General features: G+C 40.0%; 1 protein-coding gene across 2 annotated transcripts in view; it reads left to right on the top strand.

Moving 5' to 3' along the window:
- SVEP1 (sushi, von Willebrand factor type A, EGF and pentraxin domain containing 1) overlaps positions 1–22,269 on the top strand; it is a 181,682-nt gene that overhangs the window by 17,853 nt on the left and 141,560 nt on the right. For both annotated transcript variants that reach the window (XM_038553086.1, XM_038553085.1), the window contains exons 2-3: positions 8,186–8,441; positions 11,650–11,826. In XM_038553086.1, coding sequence (XP_038409014.1) covers positions 8,186–8,441; positions 11,650–11,826 — 433 coding nt within the window. The remainder of the gene's footprint in view (positions 1–8,185; positions 8,442–11,649; positions 11,827–22,269) is intronic.

Raw genomic sequence — 22,269 nt, 5'->3', positions numbered from 1 at the left:
ATTTGAGCCAAGATTTTTTTTTTTTTATGTTAGAATTGCAGTCTGTGAAGTCTGAGTAAATACTTAAATGAGACATACAAAAATACCTAAATATGATCTATTTTGTATTATAATGTAAATAGGAAAACTTAGGTACTGTAGAATATTCTTCCCAGGTTACTTTTGTCATTGTTTTAGTTTTGGTTTGGTTTTTAGTTAATGGTTCTGTTGTATCATCAAGTAGTATAAGTAAAAACCCTAGCACAGGCCTCATATGTAATATAGGCTTCATACAGATTTGGTGAAATAAGTTTAGATATAACATTTATAAGAGTTTTCATTTCACAAACTGCAGAAAAGGATTTACTGTGAGAATAGTGTTTGGCTTAGAACGTATTAGTTTATTCTTCATGTTGAACATATAACTAGTGAAAACTAAAGCACACGTTTATTGATTCTTTCATCCACTTGTTTCATAGTTATTTTTTTATCATCAACAAGGTGAAAATATAAGAATTAATCCCTGCCATAGAGTATCTTTTGTTTAGCTTGGGGATATAGTCAGATAAGTTAACTACAATTATGATGGGGTTAGTGTAATGGAATGTTGTGGAATCGTTGAGTTGGACTTAATATTTTCTACACAGCAGAAGAATTTGGGAAAGTTTCAAAGACAAGGTGAACCTTGATCTAGATTTTGAAAGGTCGATAAGAGTTAAGATAGAGGGGATCCCTGGTTGGCTCGGCGGTATAGCCCCTGCCTTCGACCTAGGGTGTAATCCTGGAATCCGGGGATCAAGTCCTACATCGGGCTCCCTGCATGGAGCCTGCTTCTCCTCTGTCTGTGTCTCTCCTTCTCCCCCCACCCTCCCATGAATAAATAAATAAATAAAATCTTTAAAAAAATAGTTAAGATAGACATATTAGGAGATGAGAAAGATTTGTTAAGAACTTTCAGGTATTGGGATGCCTGGGTGGCTCAGCACTTGAGTGTCTGCCTTTGGCTCAGGGTGTGATCCTCAGGTCCTGGAATTGAGTCCCGCATCGGGCTTCCTGCATGGAGCCTACTTCTCCTTCTGCCTATGTCTCTGCCTCTCTCTCTCTCTCTCTCTGTGTCCATCATGAATAAATAAATAAAATCTTAAAGAACTTTCAAGTATTGCAAACACAAGGAAAGAATGGATGTTCCAAAACCTTTACATAGATCCGTGTGGTGAGAACATAGTGTGAGAGGAACATAGGAAGTACACAGGAGATGAGTGTGCCAGGGGATGTGGTTGGAAGTATAGGACTGATTAGTCTAAGGACATGTAAAGAAATTTAAACTTTATAGATAGAGGGAAAATAATGGAAGCTTTAAAACATGATTGGATTACTATTTCAGAATAATAGCTTTGAGGATAGGTCCAAAAATGAGTTTGAAAGAAGAGCAACTTCAGCTAGAGACACCTGAAAGAACTCTTGCTTTTCAATAACCCAGACAGTAGTACCTGAACCAAGGCTAGATATATAGGATTTCAAGGTAGGTAGATAATTCAGAAGTATAAAGGTATGAGTCTGGATGGATTACTAAAGGTGATAGATCAGAGAGGAGTCATCATAATAGCTCCTGGATGTAGACTTGTACAATGGGATAGACACTGGTGCCACATTTGATGTATCTTGAAAACAGGAGAAAGGAACCCTAATTTGTTCATGGAGAGGGTATGTTGAGTTTGAAAGTTCTATGGAACACAGGCAAAGGTATTCGCTGGGCCAAGGGAACTTCATTTTGAGAGTTAAAGTGTTTGATTTGACATAGATTTAATGGTCATTATCTATAGGTGAGACTCAAAGTTCTGAGTTCACATGACTTTCCTAGGGGAAGAATAGAGAGGAGAAAGTGGAAAATTTAGAAATGATATAAAATTACAATATAGAAGTCAATAAAACTCCCTAAATACATTATCAGGAGATAGTCAACATTTTGATGTATATACTGTCAGCCGTACTAACATACATGCCCACACATGCAGTATGTGCACACATACATGTGCACTAATGTAATGAAATCGTCACATTTGGTTACTTTTAAAATTTATTATTATGCAGCAATATCATAGTAATGATATTTCATGATTGCTCTGTAATTTCTTTAACCAATATATATTATTGGAATTTTATACTGTTTCCATTTTCTTATATTGCATTTTATTCTGGGTTATGTATCCTTTTAATTATTTTTTTCTATGTATCCATAGTTATTTCCTTAAGATATTTTTAGATGTAGAATTTTAGTTCAAATTGTGTGAAATTTTTAAAGCTCTTGTCACAATTACTCCAAATATTACCAGTCCACATTGCATCCCTAATAGGAAGATCTGTTTCCCCATAAATATTACCAAATTTTAATTAAGAAGGTCTTTGGCTATTTGAGAAGTGAAAAAGTAGTATTACTGTTATACATTATTTTGGTTAGTGAAGTTAAATGTTCTGTACATTTTCTGACAAATAGAATTTTTTTGTCTTTGCTTTCTTTGGTTAAAACACTCACCTATATTTCTGTTATTTTTCTTTATTTTTCCTTAGAGATGTGTAAAAGATTTTTATAAAGACCTCAGTACTTTATTTGATAAGCTTGATGAATGGAATTTTCAGTTTGTTCCTTGTTTCTAATTTTGATTTTTTAAGAAGCAGCAAAAATCTTTAAGAAGTGTAATATTTATTCTGGTTTTCTGTCTTTTTGCCTTGGCTGGGAATTTCAAAAGGATTTTAAATAATAGTGAAAATACATAGAATCACAGATTCACTTCTTATCTCATTAGGATATTAGCTGGTGTTTCACAGTTAAGCATGATTTATAGTGTTGCTTTGAAATAGACAATTGTATTAATGGGGTGTCTTATTCATAATTTTTTATTAAAATAGCAGAAATCAGTTTTATTGAATGTGCTTTTAGCATCTTGGGTTATCACTTTCTTTTAATTGGGACAGTTACAATGTTGTAGTACAGCAAAGGATTTACTAATTTTAACCAATTTTTGTCTTTGAGTAATAAGCCTTATTGAATAAGGGAGAAAGATTCTTCGAGTATTATTTGAATTTGGTTTGGAAGTATTTATTTGGAATTGTATTTCTATAGTTATAAGTAAGACTAGTCAGCAGCCTTGTACATTAAAGTTTGCACTAAATTTATCAGTTAGAATTTTTGACATTTTATCTCACTACCACAATGTAGATTTTTAAGTCTTTCCTTGTGTTTTGTGTTTCCTTCATAATTTTCTCATAAAATCCTCTGTGCTACACTTCTCTGTTTCCCTCTTAGCCTGTTCTCTTTCCATGGCTTTCCATTCTTGTTCTCATAGAGGCTGTGACTTCCTAAATCCTAGTGATGCAATCCCCACTGCACTGTACTACTTTCTTCCTCTCTTGGTATTAAGTTATGTATTCTTCTAAATCTTCAAGTTGTTGTTGCAGTTTTTGGGTTCACAGACTATTTCAATGGGCCTGCTCTTGGCTTATAGTAATTTTTCCTCCTGGGATGAGGTTCTATCTATTTTACTTGTGCTGTCTGATAGAACCTCTCCCTCCAGCTTCTTTGAAAAGCTTCTGCTTTAAAAAAAAAATTATTTATTTATTCATGAGAGACACAGAGAGAGGGGCAGAGACACAGGCAGAGGGAGAAGCAGGCTCCATGCAGGGAGCCTGATGCGGGACTCGATCCTGGGATCCCAAGATGCTGAGCCGAAGGCAGATGCTCAACTGCTAAGCCACCCAGGCATCCCCTGGTTTTCAAATAATACTTTATTTGATCAGATACTTTATCTGTATTTATATATATATTTATTTATATACATAGTAAAATATGTATTTATATGTAAATATATGTAGTATTTATATATAGTAAAATATAGAATGTAAGATACAGATAAAGTACAAGAATTCCCTATGAAAAATAGAACAAGATCCTAGAAAGCACAGTGAAATGAAGATGAGATACAAGGGGATAAACTAGGGGCACCCGGGTGGCTCAGTAGTTGAGTGACTGCCTTTGGCTCAGGGCGTGATCTTGGGGTCCCGGGATCGAGTCCTGCATTGGGCTCCCTGTGTGGAGCCTGCTTCTCTCTCTACCTGTGTCTCTGCCCCTCTCTCTGTGTCTCTCATGAATAAATAAATAAAATCTTTAAAGAAAACAACAAGGGGATAGACTACAGACTGACATGAGGACATACTGGGCTGGGAAACTGGAAGAAAGAAAGACTATGCAAGATAAAGAAATATTGTCGCAAGAGAAATAAAATGCAATTCATTTTTTTTTTTTTTTTTTTTTTTTTTGCAATTGATTCTTAATTAGAAGGGCAAAGGAAGAGACACAAGCATGCATAAAGCACAGACAGTGGTAGGGAACAAAAGCTTCAGACATTTCTACCAAGCTCCAAAGGAAGGAAGAGGAGATAAACGTGAAAAAACGGATAGAATATTGGAAGTCCAGAAAATGATGAGCCAACAGATGAAGAACTTCCCCAGAAATGTTATGCAAAAGTACGGGACCGTAAACATTGCTTGAATTGAAGAATATTTGAGTATTCAAATGAAAAATATGAGCTAACAGATGCAGCTTGGTGAAATCTTAGAATTTGAAGGATGTCGAAAGTATTAGAAGCAGCTCATGATGTCTTATTTGTACTTAACGTTTCCTAACAAGGAAAAAAATATATGTGGAAAACAAGTTGAAACACTGACAGTATTTACTACTTTCTGGCTCCCTGGAAGAGAGTGGCTCTGATAGAGTCACAATAGGTATCAACTTAAACAGTTTCAAAGATGACTTCTGAGCTTCTCTTCAGGCAAGTGGGGCCATGGTGGAGAGCCGGAGGGTTGTTGGTATTTTATCTACATGTATTTTAATTAATGGAACCCAAGGGTAAATATGGTCCCCACGTCAGATTTGTGGTGACCTCTCTTCTTCTTTCAAGGCCATTTTTCAAAACAGTTCTCTTGTGGCCTGCCTTGGGGGGTAGGGGTGGGGTTGCAGTCTTGTGTAATGGTGATGGATCTCGGGTGTTAGAACAATGTTACACAACCCTGCATTTTTATCATTCTAATGACTTTTGCTGGACAAGGGGAGCTTACTTCCCTGCCAGATATTTATACAAGCTAATCAGAGGCTTGATACAATACAGATGGTGATAACCTTTTGCCGTACGAAGTCCATGTTGCATTGTACTTGGGCAGCAGAGGGTTTGGCTCATTCAATAGTCTGGACCAGAAAATTCTATTTCTAAAATGCCTTACAAGAGGAGAGCAGATGATGTAAACTATTTCAGGAATACTAAAAGGAGAATCAAGTGCCAGGCTTCTACCACATTCCACAAACATTACCACAGATCTATTTACTTCTTAGATCTGTGGGATGAAAATGTTTTTATTGAATTATGTTTTTATTCAAGTATGATAGAGCAGAAAGATTGGGGGAAAGGGGTAAAATATTTTCAGTAAATCATCCACTCCTCCTCTGTCTTTTAGAGTGCATTCCAAACCGAGATCTTGTGTAATTCTTTGCTTGGACTAGTAGTCCTGCTATTCTTCTGACTATTTTAAGCTTAATATATTGTCGTGCCAACAGATATAATGGTTCCTGTAAATACTTACCAGTTCCCTGCAAGAAGAGAAGAAAAATAGAATCACAGCTTAATGTGTTTTGCATGCAATGAGCAGGAGGGCAAGAAACCTCCGCTAAATCCCTAAATCCGAACCTGAATGTTAAGGAATATTATTGATGCGAGCCAAAATTAATGTTATAAAATAGTATTTGCTCAGAAGGACAATAAAGGCACACCAAGAAAACCTCATCTTTTTTGTACAAATCTATACAAAATAAATTATGTGTGTGCACGCAAATATTTCGCACATTCCTACGGCTCCCTCAAGACCAACTCACTCAAGTAACAGTCTTCAGAGTATCCTAGAGTTTATCCATTCACCCCCTCCTCAATTCATTCATTGAATAGATACTTATGAACACGTACTCTGTGCTGGACAATGTCCAGAGTACCACACTGAACAAGACCGTTTGCTTTTTTTCCCCTCTCTCTACTTCCATCCAAATTCTCACTCTCTTAGTGTCTTGCTCACAGTTTGCTCCCATGGTCTTGTAGAAGAGAGAGTAATCGAAATGAGCAGAAGCTTAGGGGAGTGTCTGTGGAGGTTAAGTTATGATTTCAGAGTAGAACAACTCAGAAAGGGAGAGTTTATCACGTGGTAAAAAGCAAAGCCAGTATAAACACAAGTTGCCACATCTTGGACTACTGGAACTAGGAGTTACCCTTCGAAGCCTGTTGTATAACTTTAAAGACAAATAGAATAATGTCTCACTTCAGGCCACCCATTACAGATCATTGGATTTCCCCTCAGAGGTTGTCCTGAATGAAAAAAGTGTGTGGGTGTGTGTATATCTCAGGCCATTCCAATTATTGTTTTTATTGATAGGGTTTTTCTTTTCTTTTTTTTAAAGATTTCATTTATTTATTCATGAGAGACACAGAGAGAGAGGTAAAGACACAGGCAGAGGGAGAAGCAGGCTCCATGCAGGGAGCCTGATGAGGGACTTGATCCCGGGACCCCAGGATCAGGAACTTAGCCAAAGGCAGATGCTAAACCTCTGAGCCAACCAGGCATCCCAATAGGGCTTTTCACCTGCAGTGTGATCTAACTGAAACTATAAATGTTTATACACATTTAAATGTAAATGTTTGTGATAAAATGTAAATATGTATGATGCGTTTAAATTCACTTCAATTATTATTTTTATTGATACTCAGATTGCCCTTTATTTGGCCAGAAGGAGCTTCTTCAAGCTAGTTTCGGATTCTCTTTGGTCCTTAGCTGTAGTAGGCTTTTGAGAGAAGGAGGTGAAGTGTTTGAATACTTCTTTGCAAATTGCTGGTTTTCCAGATGTTTTCCAAAGTCATTTTTAGTTTGATTGAATTGTCTTTAAATTCATGTTTAATGGCTTTATCTTTAGCTCACAAACAGCAGTAACATTTGGTAGGAGTCGTTAAATTAGAATAAATAGCTATGAATCATATATTAATGGAGACATGGATCTTACAATCTGAGAGAATCTGGAGCTTGTCGCTGAGTCTGCCCCTTAAAGTGAATTGAGGCTGTTATTTTTTTTAAATCCTATCATCTCCTTTTAATTTTAGCAAAACATAGGATATGATTGTCGTTCTTCCTACCTACTGAATGTACATGAATTATTGCCTAATAGACATTGAATTCTTTCTAAGAACTTGCCAGAAAACATACCCTGGCACTTCTTTATCTTTCCTATCCAGTTCTGATGAAAAGCAAAACAGCCAATTTAATTACAATGTCAGATTCACCGCTGGATTCCTTGTGCTTTCACAGTTTGATGTACGGAGCATCAATGGCAATAAATAGATGCCTTTAAAGAAAAAAAAAAAAAGGTTTCACTTTTTCCCTTCTATCTATAGAGGAGGGATAACATATAACATTATAAAGGACAACTCACTTGTCCTAAAATAAAATAAAGCCCAAGTGTCAGATTGAATAAATCAGTATTTTCTCATAAAGATAGGACAGCACCAAAACCAGCTGATTTTGTGCTAATGCTGGGTGGTCCAGGAAAGATGAAGGGTTGAATGAATTCTACAGTTGTGGAGGAGCAGTGGAAAAACAAATATGGAAAGTAGGTTGGCCATTATTAACTCTGGAAAAGACATTTTCTGTTACATTTTCTTCTAAGTAGGCTTTTGATATATGATCATGGAATGGTTCAGCTAACTAGGTGGATGGGCAGCTAGCTGGATATACTTGGAAATAGACACATAGGACTCAGATTTGGCTTGTGTGTTGAGAGCCTGAAAATTTGTAAAAAGTAGTTTTAACAATAAGTGATAATATGAGTAAGAGCTCATTCCATAAACATGTGCTGCTCTTCATTACCAAGGTTCATGGCAGTGATGAGCATGCTGCCACTGATGATAATGACCCATTGTAAGCGCTTTTAGGTTTTTTTGTGGGTCTGTGAGAAGACTATTGCAGGTGCTAGCCTGTGCCTATTTCTGTTTTACTCTCAATGATCCGTGTTTGTTCTCCCTCTTGTGACATGCTAACGATCTTCACAAATGCTGTTTTATGTAAGAAGGGAAGCACATAGGCCAACACAATACCAACTCATGCTAACTTTATTTCATTACAGCAAATTCTTCGTCACTCTAGAGAAAACTCAACAAAAGTTATATTCCTCATTACTGATGGATATTCCAATGGGGGAGACCCCAGGCCAGTCGCAGCATCCCTGCGAGACTTTGGAGTAGAGATCTTCACGTTTGGCATATGGCAAGGGAACATTCGAGAACTAAATGACATGGCTTCCACCCCAAAGGAAGAGCACTGCTACCTTCTCCACAGTTTTGAAGAATTTGAGGCTTTAGCTCGCCGTGCATTGCATGAAGGTAAGGGAGACCCAGTGGCCTGACGTGATGCATTTAAATGGGAGTTCCTTCTTTCTTAGGGCTGAAAACCCCTTAGAGGCTAATACCAAACCCTATGAAAGTCTTCACTGAGCAGGATGCCCATGTATCCTCAGTGTAGCAGGAGCTGTGTTGAGCTTCCTAAATAGAGGTGACAGTCTGACATGCAACAAGAGTATTTGCTTTGCTTTATTTTGTTTTTCAACAGCTGGGATGGATTTTTACTAGACTACCCGTCTGCTCCCACCTGGAACTGTTAGAATCAATGGAATGAATTTAGGTGTGTTTTAAGGCCACACACAGAGCGGGAAGCCGTGACTTAGATCTATTTACAGTTATCTGGAGAGGGGGAGTAAACATTCAGAGACATGTATCGTGAATCTCACCAGAATGTTTCCAGAAATAGACATGAAGATGTAAGGACAATAAACACTTAACGCATACTTCTTGACCTGACAGTTCTAAGACACGTAAGATTATGTACAAGTTGAAGAGCATTACCACAAAAAGGAATGAAGTCAGTAAACCCATTTAGTAGGGTTCTTCATACTCCATTTGTAAGGATATTTAGTTGTATGATTTAGGTTAGACAAACTTCCAGGCATGGTATGGGCATGTGTCTTTGTAAGCCACGAGGGGAAGTATGGATTGGGAGGAAACGACAGGAGATCCAGCCCCAGACCAAAGCCAAACAGCAAGTTGATCCCTGCAGGTATCCATGTGAAAGACTCAGTTTGATGGGCAAATCATGGCCACATGAAGTTTCAAGCAATTAGTGATGTTCAGAAGAAGCAGGTCAGCCCTATCATAGTTCCAAGAGAAGCATTGAAGAGTAGGATCTCAAAAAAAAAAAAAAAAAAAAAAAAGAGTAGGATCTCAGAGTAACTATGGACACAGCAAAAAATCTTAGTCACCTACTGGCTGAGTGGCTTTTGGCAAGTTATTTAACTTTTTACCCCTTAGATTTCTTGTAAATAGAATAGGGAATGAGAAGAGTACCTGTTCTATAGGATTGTCACAAGGATTAAATAGGTTAATACATATAAAATGATGAGAAAAATTACCGAGCGCATATTAACCGAAGCCCTCATTAACTGTCCACTATTATTATTACCTTCGGCAATTTATCTAATATCTACAAGCCTTACTTCTTCTACTTTTGTTTTTTATTTTATTATTTTTAAAGAGTGTATTTATCACAAGAGACACGCAGGGAGAGGCAGAGACATAGGCAGAGGGAGAAGCAGGCTCATTGCGGGGAGCCTGATGCAGAGACTCAATCCCAGGACCCCAGGACCATGACCTGAGCCAAAGGCAGATTCCCAACCACTGAGCCACCAAGGAGTCCCCCTCTACTTTTAAAATGGAAGTATTAGAATGTGTACCATATGGTTTTGTCAAGAGGATTAAATAAAATATTTAAGTATTACCAAGTATAGTGTTATTACATGGCAGCAGTTCAGTAACTCTGGGGCTTCCTTTGTTTCTCCTTTTCTCAGGGAAAAGTGATAGGTTGAGTGGGAAGGCTGGGTGGCTGTGACTAAATGGATTCTGAAATCATGGGTGTTACCTGCTGTGTTGTAGAGGACTAATTTCCAGTCATACCATTCCTCTGCTCTTAGGAGTGGGCTCTTCTAGAACTCTAAGGCCAAGTTGACCCAGAAGCTCGGTGGGACAGAATGTTCTTTTGGTTACAATATTGCAACAGAGTTTTGGAAGGCATCACTTTTACAATAAGCAAGTATCTAGAATGCATAATTCTCCGATTGAGTTTCCAGGTTTGGTAAGGAAAGATCCTGTTCCTACTGCAAAGACATGATCAAATCAAAGGAAATGAGTCTCATTTTCCCTGCCCTTAAGTTCTGTGAAGCTACTTTCAACTTGGATGGATCCACTTTTGGTCTCGAGACCATCCATGTTCAGAAGAAGCAGGTCAGCCTGCTTCTGGCCATCCTCAATCAACATGGGTTACAGAATAATAGTTTTCCCCCTCGTGTAAACATATACTTAACCTCTCCCATACCTGAATGCCAGTGTACCAGTCTTGGTAGCTAGATCTTTCTGCCTCCTAAGCTGCTCTATTGCCAAATCGTCTCATGGCCCAGTGCCTTAGAACTAAGTGTTCATGTTGCAGACATTTTACCCACACCACAGTCTGTTAGATGGAGCTTTAATAGGGTACCTGATTGTACCGGTCTCTTTCCCTTGGGGCTGGCGTCTTCTTTTTTACTTTGCCCCTCTGTATTGTTCAGAGTCTTAATGAATAGACACAGATGTTCCCTAAATGAAGCCATCACCAATCTTCTTGCCAGATATTCAATTGCAGTGCATGTGTCTTGTTGGAACTCCCGCATCTGAGTTCCTAGGAGGGGCCCATCACTATATCTGGTCCGAGCACCAGCCCAGGGATTTGGGCTAAGACTTTTGAACTTCTTCAACAGAGTGAATGGAACCTATTATTTGCCTGATTCTAGGCCATTCATTCTGGATCAGCCAGTGACCCTGTGAAGTCACTTTCTCGACAACTCTGCCTGAGTTATTGAATTCTCAGCATGCCTCACTTCAGAACATGGCTCAAGTAATCAGCATGATCTCCATTCACGTAAAACGTGATAAGTTACTCACAACTGAGAAATAAGCCATATTCTGATTCTATGATTACACCTGTGTGGGGTTGCTAAGTCTTTATCCAATAAGTATAGAAATGATGGTATCTAAAGCCAGCAGCCCATAATCAAAACTCTCGTGCGGCAGTCAAGATTGTAATTTTATTTATCTTTTGGAAAAAGAGTTTTGGAAATCTAGTTACTGCTGCCCGACCTCATACTGAAGCAGTGGAACACTGCTGGCGTGGAAACCAGGGGAGTGACCTGTGGCACCGACTATGTTACTTCCTGCCGCATCTGGAGATTCCTTGCTGAAGCGCTTAATTTCTGCCTGACCCTGCATGGCCTCGAAAGCTTATGATGAGGTCCCAGACTGAAATAGCTTAACTGGCCGAAACAAATCCCCAGCCTGTGTGGTGCAAATAACACACATTCATATTTGGGCGGGAGTGGGGTGCAGTTGGGAATTGGACGGATATGAAAAGATGTTTTCTGCAACTTGTACCTAAATTTTAGTAACTAGAGAATGTGACATCGAGCTGCTAATCTGTTTTTTATTACCCTCTGTCATATGTCACTGATAGATCTGCCCTCTGGGAGTTTTATTCAAGAGGATATGTCCCATTGCTCCTATCTGTGTGAAGCTGGCAAGGAATGCTGTGACCGCATGGCAAGCTGCAAATGTGGGACACACACGGGTCAGTTTGAGTGCGTCTGTGAGAAGGGCTATTATGGGAAAGGTCTGCAGTACGAATGCACAGGTGAGTCTCCGGTTTGTGAGTAATTGGATCAGTTATCTCTTGTATAAGAGAGATCCCCAAGCTCCATGGCTTAAAACATTTATTGATTATTGCTCATGAATCTGTGGGTCAGCTGAGCAGCTCCTTTTGTCTCAGCTGTGCTGACTCATATTTGTCATTGGCTATGAGTTGGGGGGGCTGCCTCGCTGATCTTAGCTAGGTTGAGGGGGGTTTTAACCTCTTTGGGGATCAGCTGACTGGAGTCTGGTCAATAATGATGGGCTAGCACCATTAGGTTGGCCTTTATGTGGCCTCTCAGATTCTATCAAGCTAGCCTGGGCTTGTTCACATGGTGGTGGCTGAAGTCTAAGAGGGAGAAAGGAAGTTTGCAAGGCCTCTTGAAACCTGGGAAGAGGAAGATTTGGGGTCTTCTATTTGTTTTTTGTAAGATTTTATTTATTTGTTTGAGAGAAAGAGAGAGAGAGAGAGAGTGCACAAGCAGGAGGAGTGGCAGAGGGAGAGGGAGAGGGAGAAGTGGACTCCTCACTGAGCAGAGAGCCCAGCGTAGGGCTCGATCCCAAGACCCTGGGATCATGACCTGAGCCGAAGGCAGACGCTTAACTGACTGAGCCACCCAGATGCCCTGGGTCTTCTATTTATCATCAACCAATAACCGAATCTGTCCTATAGACACTTAAGCCAAAATATACCTTTGTCTCTGTAGGACATTGAAGCTGGTGGGATTCTGGTGCTGGGGCTGCATGTAACTTGTGGGATTGTCACAAAAAATGCCACATTCACTTGATGATCTTACAGCTCTTCACAGATCTCCACAAAGGGACCTCAGAAAGCTCTAAAAGTGGCATCACTTCACAGCAGAACTCACTTCATCGACATTTGTCATTTTAACCTGCTCTAGATTTTCTTGCAAGAGGATCTTGATGTTTGTAATATTTTATCAGAAAGGCCAAGAAGAGCAATTTAAGGACCCTGGTGTCCTTTTTTTTTTTTTCTGTAAGGAAATACTTGTAAATGATATTCTACTAATCTTTAGAAGTAGTATGTGGCTTTCCATGTTAACATTTTGCTTCTTCTGTTTTGCCTAAAAGGCAGCATTTGCTCTTTGGGAAGCATGTATTCTCATGGCAATGAACAGCCACCAGGAAAACTTAGGAGCAGTAGGTTTACTTTCTACTGTACCCTGTGGTCTTTCGCTGCCTGTTTCATTTGAGCATTATTTCATTCTGACATTTAGGAGGGAGGTAGGCTTGCTCTATGGCACAGAACTGTGTCTCTCCCCTGTCTACATGATCTGCTGTCTCGCTTTCCTGTTTTCTCTTTCTCATAGGACATTTGCTTTTGTGTCCTTCTTTTATTCTCCTTTATTCCCGTTGCCCCTCAGTTCCCCTCATTTAACTTCTCCTTCCTCCCCTGGCCCTGGTCCCAGTGGGCAGACACATACTTCCGAGGTCCGCGCGTCCATGCTCACCCAGCAAATCACTCCTTTCTTGGCTCTGCTCCTACCCCACCCAGCAGGAATTCTCATTGAAGCAGAAGAAAGGGGAAAGAAATCAGCCCAACTGCCTCCGAGTTGGCAACATGCCTCCCCTGGAATCTTCCCACACTTTCATCAACAGCCCAGCTTGGCACGCGCCCCAACGCCCCCTCCTTTCCTCTCCTCTCATCCTAGCCCACCAGACACAGGCAGAGCTCTCATTTTCTTTGCTCTGTGCTGTAGTCAGCATGTCTGCTTTCCGTGTGGTCAGAGACTGAACTGTCCCTTGCCAAGAAGCCACTGCTGTGTGGCTGCCCAACAGCCTCAGCCATGCTGGGCTACAGCCCCCACAGCCCCATGGCCCTATAATCTCACATCCCAAGGGGTAAGTGACAGGATGAGACAGGAGGCAGTTCACAAACCCACCACCCCTGGTTCCCCAAGTGGCTGTGGCTGCTCTTCCTTGCACATTCCAGGCTGAAATATGAGTGAGGTTGTGTGGGCCTGTCTGTAGAGCCCATAGAGGGGACAGGAGTACTTCTGCAGCTGGTTCTTGCCAAGAACACCAAGCACAAAAGGATTAATTTACCCATCCCTTCTAAATTAGGAAGCCTCAGCTTACTACTTTCTTTCAAGTGAGATTTAAATGACTGCATCGATACAAATGTGCCTATTGTCATCTTTAGTATTTGTTGGGAAGGGGTTAGGAAAAGGAATATTGGAACCCCAATGTGTTTGCTGTGATTTGTAGATTTGTGGGAGGCAGCACCTGTCACTAGCTTCTCTTACACGCTGGGAACTAAGAGAAAATTAATTAATTACATCTTCCCTGTGGCAGGAAAGACTCATCACCAGACCTCTTTAGGAAAGGCGAAAAGAAATATTAGCTCTAAATCATCCAGTACGGAAAACCTGGAAACCAGGAGCCCCTCTTAAAATCGATCTAGTCGACAAATGTTACTGAGCTGGTTTTTCATGCCAAGCCCTGTGCTGGGTACCAGGCAGGGATTCAATGGTGAGCAGACTGACATGGTCCTCTCACCTGCTGGGAACTTACAGTCTACCACACAAATCAGTCTGTAATCACAGCCTGTGATATGTGCTATTAAGTAAAAAGATCCGTGCTGGAAGGAAGGAATTGCAGGGAAAGATCTACTAAGATCGTCCCTGTAACTAAGGTCTGAAGATGCCTTGACGATAGCTGTTTTCTTGCCTCAAGAGAGGATGTTACCTTTGCTTTGAATAGTTGAAATTCTGAGTATTTTTCCTCATTGTAGAAACAATGCCTTTCAGAAACAAATCATTCCTCCGTAGAGCCAGAAGGAACCTTAGAGATTGTCTCCCTTATTCTACAAGAGGAAATTGAGGTCTTCGGAAAGATGAATATTTTGTGCAAGATGGCATAGCCAGACATCAGCAGGACCCCAAAAGGGACCCGGGACACTTTTCTCTAAGTTCTCTTATTTCCAAGATCTTACACTCCTTATTTTGCATTTTTGAAAATAACTTCTTATATACATTGCTTTTTAGAGACCATCGACACTGAACTGCGCTCAGAGTATTTAAAAACATGGGAGGATCTGGCTCAAATTCAACCCCTGCAAATTAGAAGCTATGTGATTTTAGACAATGTTTTCTGATTCTCAGTTTCTTCTGTATGGGCTTAATAATGGTATATGTCTGTCTGTGTATGTATATATATATATATGTACATATACATATTTAGGTCGAGAGAATATACTTAGATTGCTTTGGTAGTATCGGGTACATCAATTCTTAATCAGTGGTACTTTTATTATTAATCATTGTGAGATAATATAAATATTATTATGAGAAAGGTAATGAATATTAAAGTAGTTACCTCATGTATGAGATACTTGAAGATAAATGACACCGTGTATTTTGTAAAACTTTGCTATGGGAAGATAAGGAAGACCTATGCATGCAGGTGAATACCATCAAGAAGCCTTGCACCTACCAAAGGTGGAATGCAGTTGTTTGTTTTGTTTTATTTTGAGAGAATTTGCACAAGTCCGGGATGGGGCAGAGAGACAGGGAGAAGAAGAATCCCAAGCAGATTCCATGCTCAGCGCAGAGCTTGATGCAGGGCTCAATCCCTCGACCCTGAGATCATGGCCTGGGCTGAAATTAAGAGTCAGACACTTAACTGAGCCACCCAGCCACCCCTGGAATGCAGTTTTTACCTGATGAGTATCCAATGAAAATCACTTGACGGGATGAGCACTGGGTAATAATATCTTCATTAATAATAATAATAATAATATATTCATTATTCTGTATGTTGGCAAATTGAACACCAATAAAAAATAAATTTATTATTAAAAAAAAAAGAAAATCAAGAATACTGAGAGAGGGCAACAGGATAATATGCCATAGGATGTTGAAGAAAGCAGAGCTTGTTTGATTAGGGAAAAATAGGCTGAGGTAAATTATAGTTGTTAATTCATTTCATAGAAAAGAATGCTAGAGCTAATTGTAAGGGCTTGGCTCACTGCTCAGTTGGGAGATGAGGAAACTCCATCCCATGATCATAGGGGATGTAAGTGGCAGATCTGAAGCTGACTCAAGGTTTCCCAACTTTGTGTGGTCCCTCCTTCACTTTCAATTGTCTCCACTGGTGCTGAGAGACTTCAAAGAAAGCCCATGACTGTGGTATGACTGTGCTCTTCTCATTTTCCCTCTTTGTTCTGGTGATTAGCAACCTGGACTGCCTGGGTTCTCAAACAATGACTCTCTTAAACCCCACGCAAGGCAGTGTTGTTGCTTGAAATGGCCTGGGCACCACAGTCACAGTAAGCAGCTGCTTCATGGACAAGACCTTGATGCACAAAACAATTTTAATCATTGTGGATCCATCCTATATCCTGAACATCTTAACTTGAACATGAGCTTGAAGACATTCATTAGAAGATATTAGCAAGAAATTGACCGAAGAGTTCAATTTTATGAGACATTTCCTAATAGGCTTGAACTGGTTTTTTATTTCCTTTGGCTCAAAAGTTCTTTGAGTTCATTTTAAAACAATCACAGGCTTTTAGCTGGTGGTCTTAGAGAGCATGTGCTAATAGGTTTTACAGAAGGGAGGACCATAAAATAAATAGATAATCCGAGGTAGAATGATGCTTTGTTCGTGTATGTCTCATTCATTTGTTTATGGCACTGACTATAGAAACCATATCTGATAGAAGTTCAACTAATACTAAAAAGTTTGCTAGGGAAAGAGAATTTGAAACACAGTTGTAATTTGAAACACAGATTCATCCCCCAGATAGACAAATCTCAGAGAGGCATTGCAATAAAAGAAATCTAGTTCAGCAACTAAATAAATTTCAAAATAGTGCAAGTCCTTTTCTTGACTCTAACTCCAAAACAGGGTTATGTAGACCACAGCAATTCTTAAAGCCTTGCTTTTCTCATCATCCTTTCCCTTAGAAACCATAACTCTTCTGTACTTATCTCTTCAAATTCCTCCCCTACACCCTCCCTATATTCATACTCAAGCACACATGTGCCTTCCAAGCCCTAATTCAAACTCCTTATCCTTCTCTCCTCTAGAGTCTGCATCACTCTCTGGGGAACCACAAATGGAGAAAGGCCAGGAACACTTGCAAATCAATCCTTTTTTTGTTGTTGTAAATCAGTGCTTTATAAAAGGCCTATGATATTTTGTTTCTTTTTTTTTAAAGAACTACATAAGTCAACTTCATTTACTGTAAATATTTTGTATAATTCAGAATTCACGTATGGAATTTTTTTGAGGATTTCATTTATTTATTTGAGAGAGAGAGAAAGAGAGTGAGCACCAATGGGGAGGAGGCACAGAGTGAAAGAGAGAAGCAGACTCCATGCTGAGCAGGGAGCTTGACCCTAGGCTTGATCCCAGGACCCTGAGATCATGACCTGAACTGAAGGGAGATGCCCAACTGACTAAACCACCCAGGTGTCCCTCAGGTGTGGAATTTTAACACTGCACATCCACATTTAAAGGTTTGAGACGGTATTCCTTTAGGATTAGTAATTGAACTTCAGCCAAGGGAACTGTACTACAGAACTGTAGAGTCTAATGAAAAGGTGTTGCTTCCATTTCTAGCTCTAGGATTCTTTTCTTCATCCTGCATCTGTGGCATTTAGACAGTGATGAGGATGACAGCAATAATAACTGATAATAATTAATATTTAAAGGGCACTTATGATATTCCAGGCCCTTCCCCAAGCATTCATATATGTTAACTAACTTAATGTTTATAATAACTCTTAGAGTATTGTTTCATTTTAGAGACAAGAAAACTTCAAGTCTGAGAGGTTGAGTAATTTGTCCTGAGTCATATAACTAATAGAGCTGGGAAGTAAACCTAAGTTGTCTGGCTCCAGAGGCTACAGTCCAGCTATAGAGACAGATATTTAACAAATGAACACACAATTAAAAATACAATTTCAAGTTTTGTTACTTAATCTCATAGTTTGACCCTTACGAGGTCATTGGTATTTGATCATTTGTTACCCACAAAATAGCAGCTTCATAATGTTTTAACTGAATACTAGGAAGGAAAAGAAGAAAATGAGTTATAGAAAATGCAGATCTGCTTAGTGTTTTTTAGTTATTACTCATTCATAGAATGAACTTCAAGCATCTTAGCATGGCATAAAGGCTTTGCCTGATTTGGCCTGTCTTTACCCTTTGAGATAAAAGCTGAAGCTAGTTATAGTTTCCACCAAATATCATGTTATTTCATTCCTCAGAACTTTTTTCATGCTTCTTCTGGTTCCCTTCCCCACCACACCCAGCTATTTTCTTTGTCCTTCTTCATAATGATGTCCTTCATCGTTAACAGCCACTGACACATTAATTGTGTATGCCCACTGCCTACTTTCAGAGGCATTTAATAAGTGCTCAGGAAAGAGGATGTAGGTCAGAGGTCAAGTTTAATATCAGAATCTTAAATGGGTGAGAACTGAATATTGAAATCTCAGACAATTGCATAAATTCCATGTCTGCCTGAAGCACCAAAGGATCTCTAGGCTAGAAGGCATATGGTAAGAAAAATTTAAGAATGTATTTTTTTAATATTAAATATTTACATTTGGTTAATCTTTGACAACAATAAATCAAATTCAGTGTATGTTTGATATCCTGGATGAGTCATTTTTAATGGCTAGATCATCAAATCAGTTGTGAATAGTCAGTGAACTCTTATAAATCCAAGCAATGGCAGATGTTCTAAGCTTTCCCCTGGAGGGATTTGAGAGATGCAGAGTATGAAGACAACAGGCATCTTGAGGACACTGCTCCTTTGCAGATATCGACTCCATTTCAGTGAAATTGGAATGATTTGCAGATTGAAAATTATAGCTGGATGAGGGCCAAGGCTGAGGGCTAGACAATGAGCAAAAGCCCCAGCTATATTATTTTTCATAAAAGGAGGGTACAGTGTAGAAATAGAAACACTAAATTATTTGTGTGGAAGTATCTTATACATGTAAATTATGAACATAAATCCCCATCCTCCTGCTGCACACAGACATTTTCCTGTATAAATATTATGTCATTTCTTTGGAAAGAGAGAGGACAGAGAGCTCTAGAAATTCTTGAATGGAAACCAAAACATTTGGAAATCTTGTTCTCTGAGCAGAGCTTAGCTGACTTTTTTTCCCCAAAAACATCCCCAGTGGTGCCTAATAATGGATTTGTAAGGTATAAGGAATTTGTACAACATATTTGCTTTTTGTGAGGGAATATTGCTATCGTTTTAACACTGGTTACCATTACCTTAAAAAGGAGCATGGGTAACTGGAATAGGCTAGTTTGTTCAGTTTTCTACTGAATAAGGTAGGTATTTGGTCCTGATGGTGCATTTTCCAGTCTATCATGATTTTGTAACAGGGAAATGTAGAGAATTGGATGCATATAATCACAGGTGTGACACATCACCAAACTCCAAAGTCATTAATTTTATTTTCAGCTTGGTTATTGTATTCTTCATCTCTGTGACTTCTGTTTGGTACTTTTCTCTCCTTCTTTTTTCTTCTTCTTCTTCTTCTTCTTCTTCTTCTTCTTCTTCTTCTTCTTCTTCTTCTTCTTCTCCTTCTCCTTCTCCTTCTCCTCCTCCTCCTCCTCCTCCTCCTCCTCCTCCTCCTCCTCCTCCTCCTCCTCCTCCTCCTCCTCTTCTTTTAGAGAGATAGAGAACACAATCATGCCTGTGTGGCTGGGGGAGGGATAGGAGAGAGAGAATCCTAATTAGGCTCCATGCTGGGCCCAACTTGGGGCTCTATCTCATGATCTGAGCCAAAATCGAGTCACTCTTTTAACCAACTGAGCCACCCAGGCACCCCTCTCTTTGGTACTTTTTTATATTTTCTCTCTTTCCATTGAAGTTCTCACCATGCTCATCCATTCTTCTTGTGGGCTTAGTGAGCATCTTTATGACCCATTACTTTGAACTTTATCAGGTAAATTGGTTATCTCCATTTCTTTAAGGTATTAAGGTTTCTTTTTCCCCCTGAGGTCTTATATTGTTCTTTTGTTTGAAATCTATTCCTCTATTTCTCCATTTTGCTTGATTCTCTGTGTTAGTTTCTGTGTATTAGATAAAACAGCCACCTCTCCCAGTCTTGAAGAAATGACCTCATGTAGAGATGAACCTTAATTCTGGTTCTCTCAAAATTTTGTGATTGTCCAAGCAGCCATTTTTATTGTTAGTGGCTCCTAGTTGTTGAGGGTGAGCCAAGACAGGACAGTGTCCCAAAGGGGAGGAGCTCAGTTGACATCTGATTACAGGTTGATTAGAAGCCAGACCATCAGGCAGCAGCTTTTAAAGTATGCAAATATATATAGTCTTGTGGGAATGCTTGCATAAGCCCTCTAGCCACAGAGAGGGGGTCTAGAGGTGTCCCTTGGGTGGCAGTCATAAAAAATTGAGGCTCCAGTGGAGTGTATAAGCTCCTTTCGGGGAGATATTGGTGAGCTGTCAGAGACGGAGGGAGAGCGCCAAGATTGTGTCCACCTGCCTTGGTTCCCTCAGAGTGGTAGGCTTCTGTGCGCCAAACCTGAGACCTGTGCCCGCAAGCCAAGCTCCAGGACAAGTAGCAGGCCTCTTTGAAAGAAGGACAGGGGATGTGTTTCAGTCTGCAGTCTGTACAATACCTTGGGGGTGGTAGCCTACCCAAAACTCTCTCTCCCATTGATACCATCTCTGGCACCCAAGAGCACAAGCCCCAGGCCCCCAGAGCCAGGGGATCAAGAAGCAGCCTTTGGATGGCAGCTGCAAAGCCAGAGCACCAGATGGGAGATACTGTCACTGTAGAGTGTGGCAGAGAGACTGAGTACAGATGGTGCCTGCTGGGAAAAAGGGGGAGGAAAAAAGCCTAGCATTTAAAACAAATAAACAAAATGGTGCCCACTGGCTAGAGCAAGCGTGAAGATGGCGCCTGCCGGCCAGCAGGCATCTAGCTGTGCGCTGCTTGACATGCCTGCCCCCCAGGCTGACCCTTGAAGGTTAGCAAATGAGCCTCATCACAGGAAGTATGGGTGCCTCTGGATTGTCTGCTTGTGGCTGGGTGGGGCAGGTGAGTGGCAGGAGCCCTGTGAGAGCTGCTTCTCTGTTGCTTACAGCCTAGTAGAGCTTCAGCTCTGTCAGGTAACAGGGACCCAAGCCTTGAGCCTGGTTGGTTTTCTAAACTAGATGTTTCTGGGCCTCATAAATCAGGTACAGGTCTCATTTTGTTTTTTTTTTTTTTTTAAAGATTTTATTTATTCATGAAAGACACAGAGAGAGGCAGAGACACAGGCAGAGGGAGAAGCAGGCTCCCTGTGGGGAACCCAACACGGGACTTGATCTGGGGATCACGACCTGGGCCAAAGGCAGATGCTCAACCACTGAGCCACCCAGGTGCTCCCAGCTACAAGGCTTAAAAGTCCAGGTGCCTGATGTGGGCTTCAAACCCTTCAACCCTCAGGGAGAAACCCTGGGCTTCAAGTTTCCTCACAGTGGTGGGTCACCCCAGGCAGGGATGTGGTTTAAAGCGAGACTGTGTCCTAACCTCTCCTATGCTCCTCGATGTGGGCCTGCTCTTATTTGTCTGATATGTAGGCGTTGCTCAGTTTTTAGATTTTTTTCAGAAGTTTTTCCATCGGTAGCTGTAGAGTCAAGGTGTCCTTGGGACGAGGTGAGCCCAAGATCCTCCTAAATTGCCATCTTGAACAGGGACCTCCCAAAGTCAGTATGATGTGTGTGTTTTTTTTTTTAAGATTTTATTTATTTATTCATGAGAGATACAGAGAGAGAGGCAGAGATACAGGCAGAGGGAGAAGCAGGCTTCATGCAGGAAGCCTGATGTGGTACTTGATCCCGTGCCTCCAGGATCACGCCCTGAGCCAAAGGCAGATGCTCAACCGCTGAGCCACCCAGACGTCCTAGTATGTTGTGTTTTTTAAAATACTCATAAAAATGTATCCAGAATTCTAAAATTATCAAAATAAGGATTATAACCAATTCTTAACATTATAAAAATCTTACTTTTTTCCTTCTATTCCTTAGCCCCCTTAGAGGTAACTCCATTAACAATGAAGAGGACACAAAGGAAAACGTTTAACATCTGCCAATTAGCAATCTTTAAATATTTGCTCATGTAACCCCTAAAAAAATGGAAAACCCATGTTCTCCTTATTGATTTTTAAGTAGCCACAGGAAGTTTTTCAGCGGGATTTTAAAAGATGGTATTGCCATAACACTCTATTGGCTTTTAAAGTAAAACTATTATATCACTTTTAAATGTACCCATTGAAATATATAACAAATTTGATTCCTTCTAGTGGTAGCTGTTTGTGAAGCAGCTTTTTTCAATGCAGAAACTTTGCATAGTTTCTTGTTTTCTTAGATCTCTTCCATGCTACTTGAGCCACATAATTCAAATGCAATGTATTTTTATATTTTAGCCTTTTATTGATCACA

Source organism: Canis lupus, chromosome 11, assembly GCF_011100685.1.
Source record: "Canis lupus familiaris isolate Mischka breed German Shepherd chromosome 11, alternate assembly UU_Cfam_GSD_1.0, whole genome shotgun sequence".
Lineage (NCBI taxonomy): Eukaryota > Metazoa > Chordata > Mammalia > Carnivora > Canidae > Canis > Canis lupus.
This window is presented reverse-complemented; position numbering and strand designations above follow the sequence as displayed.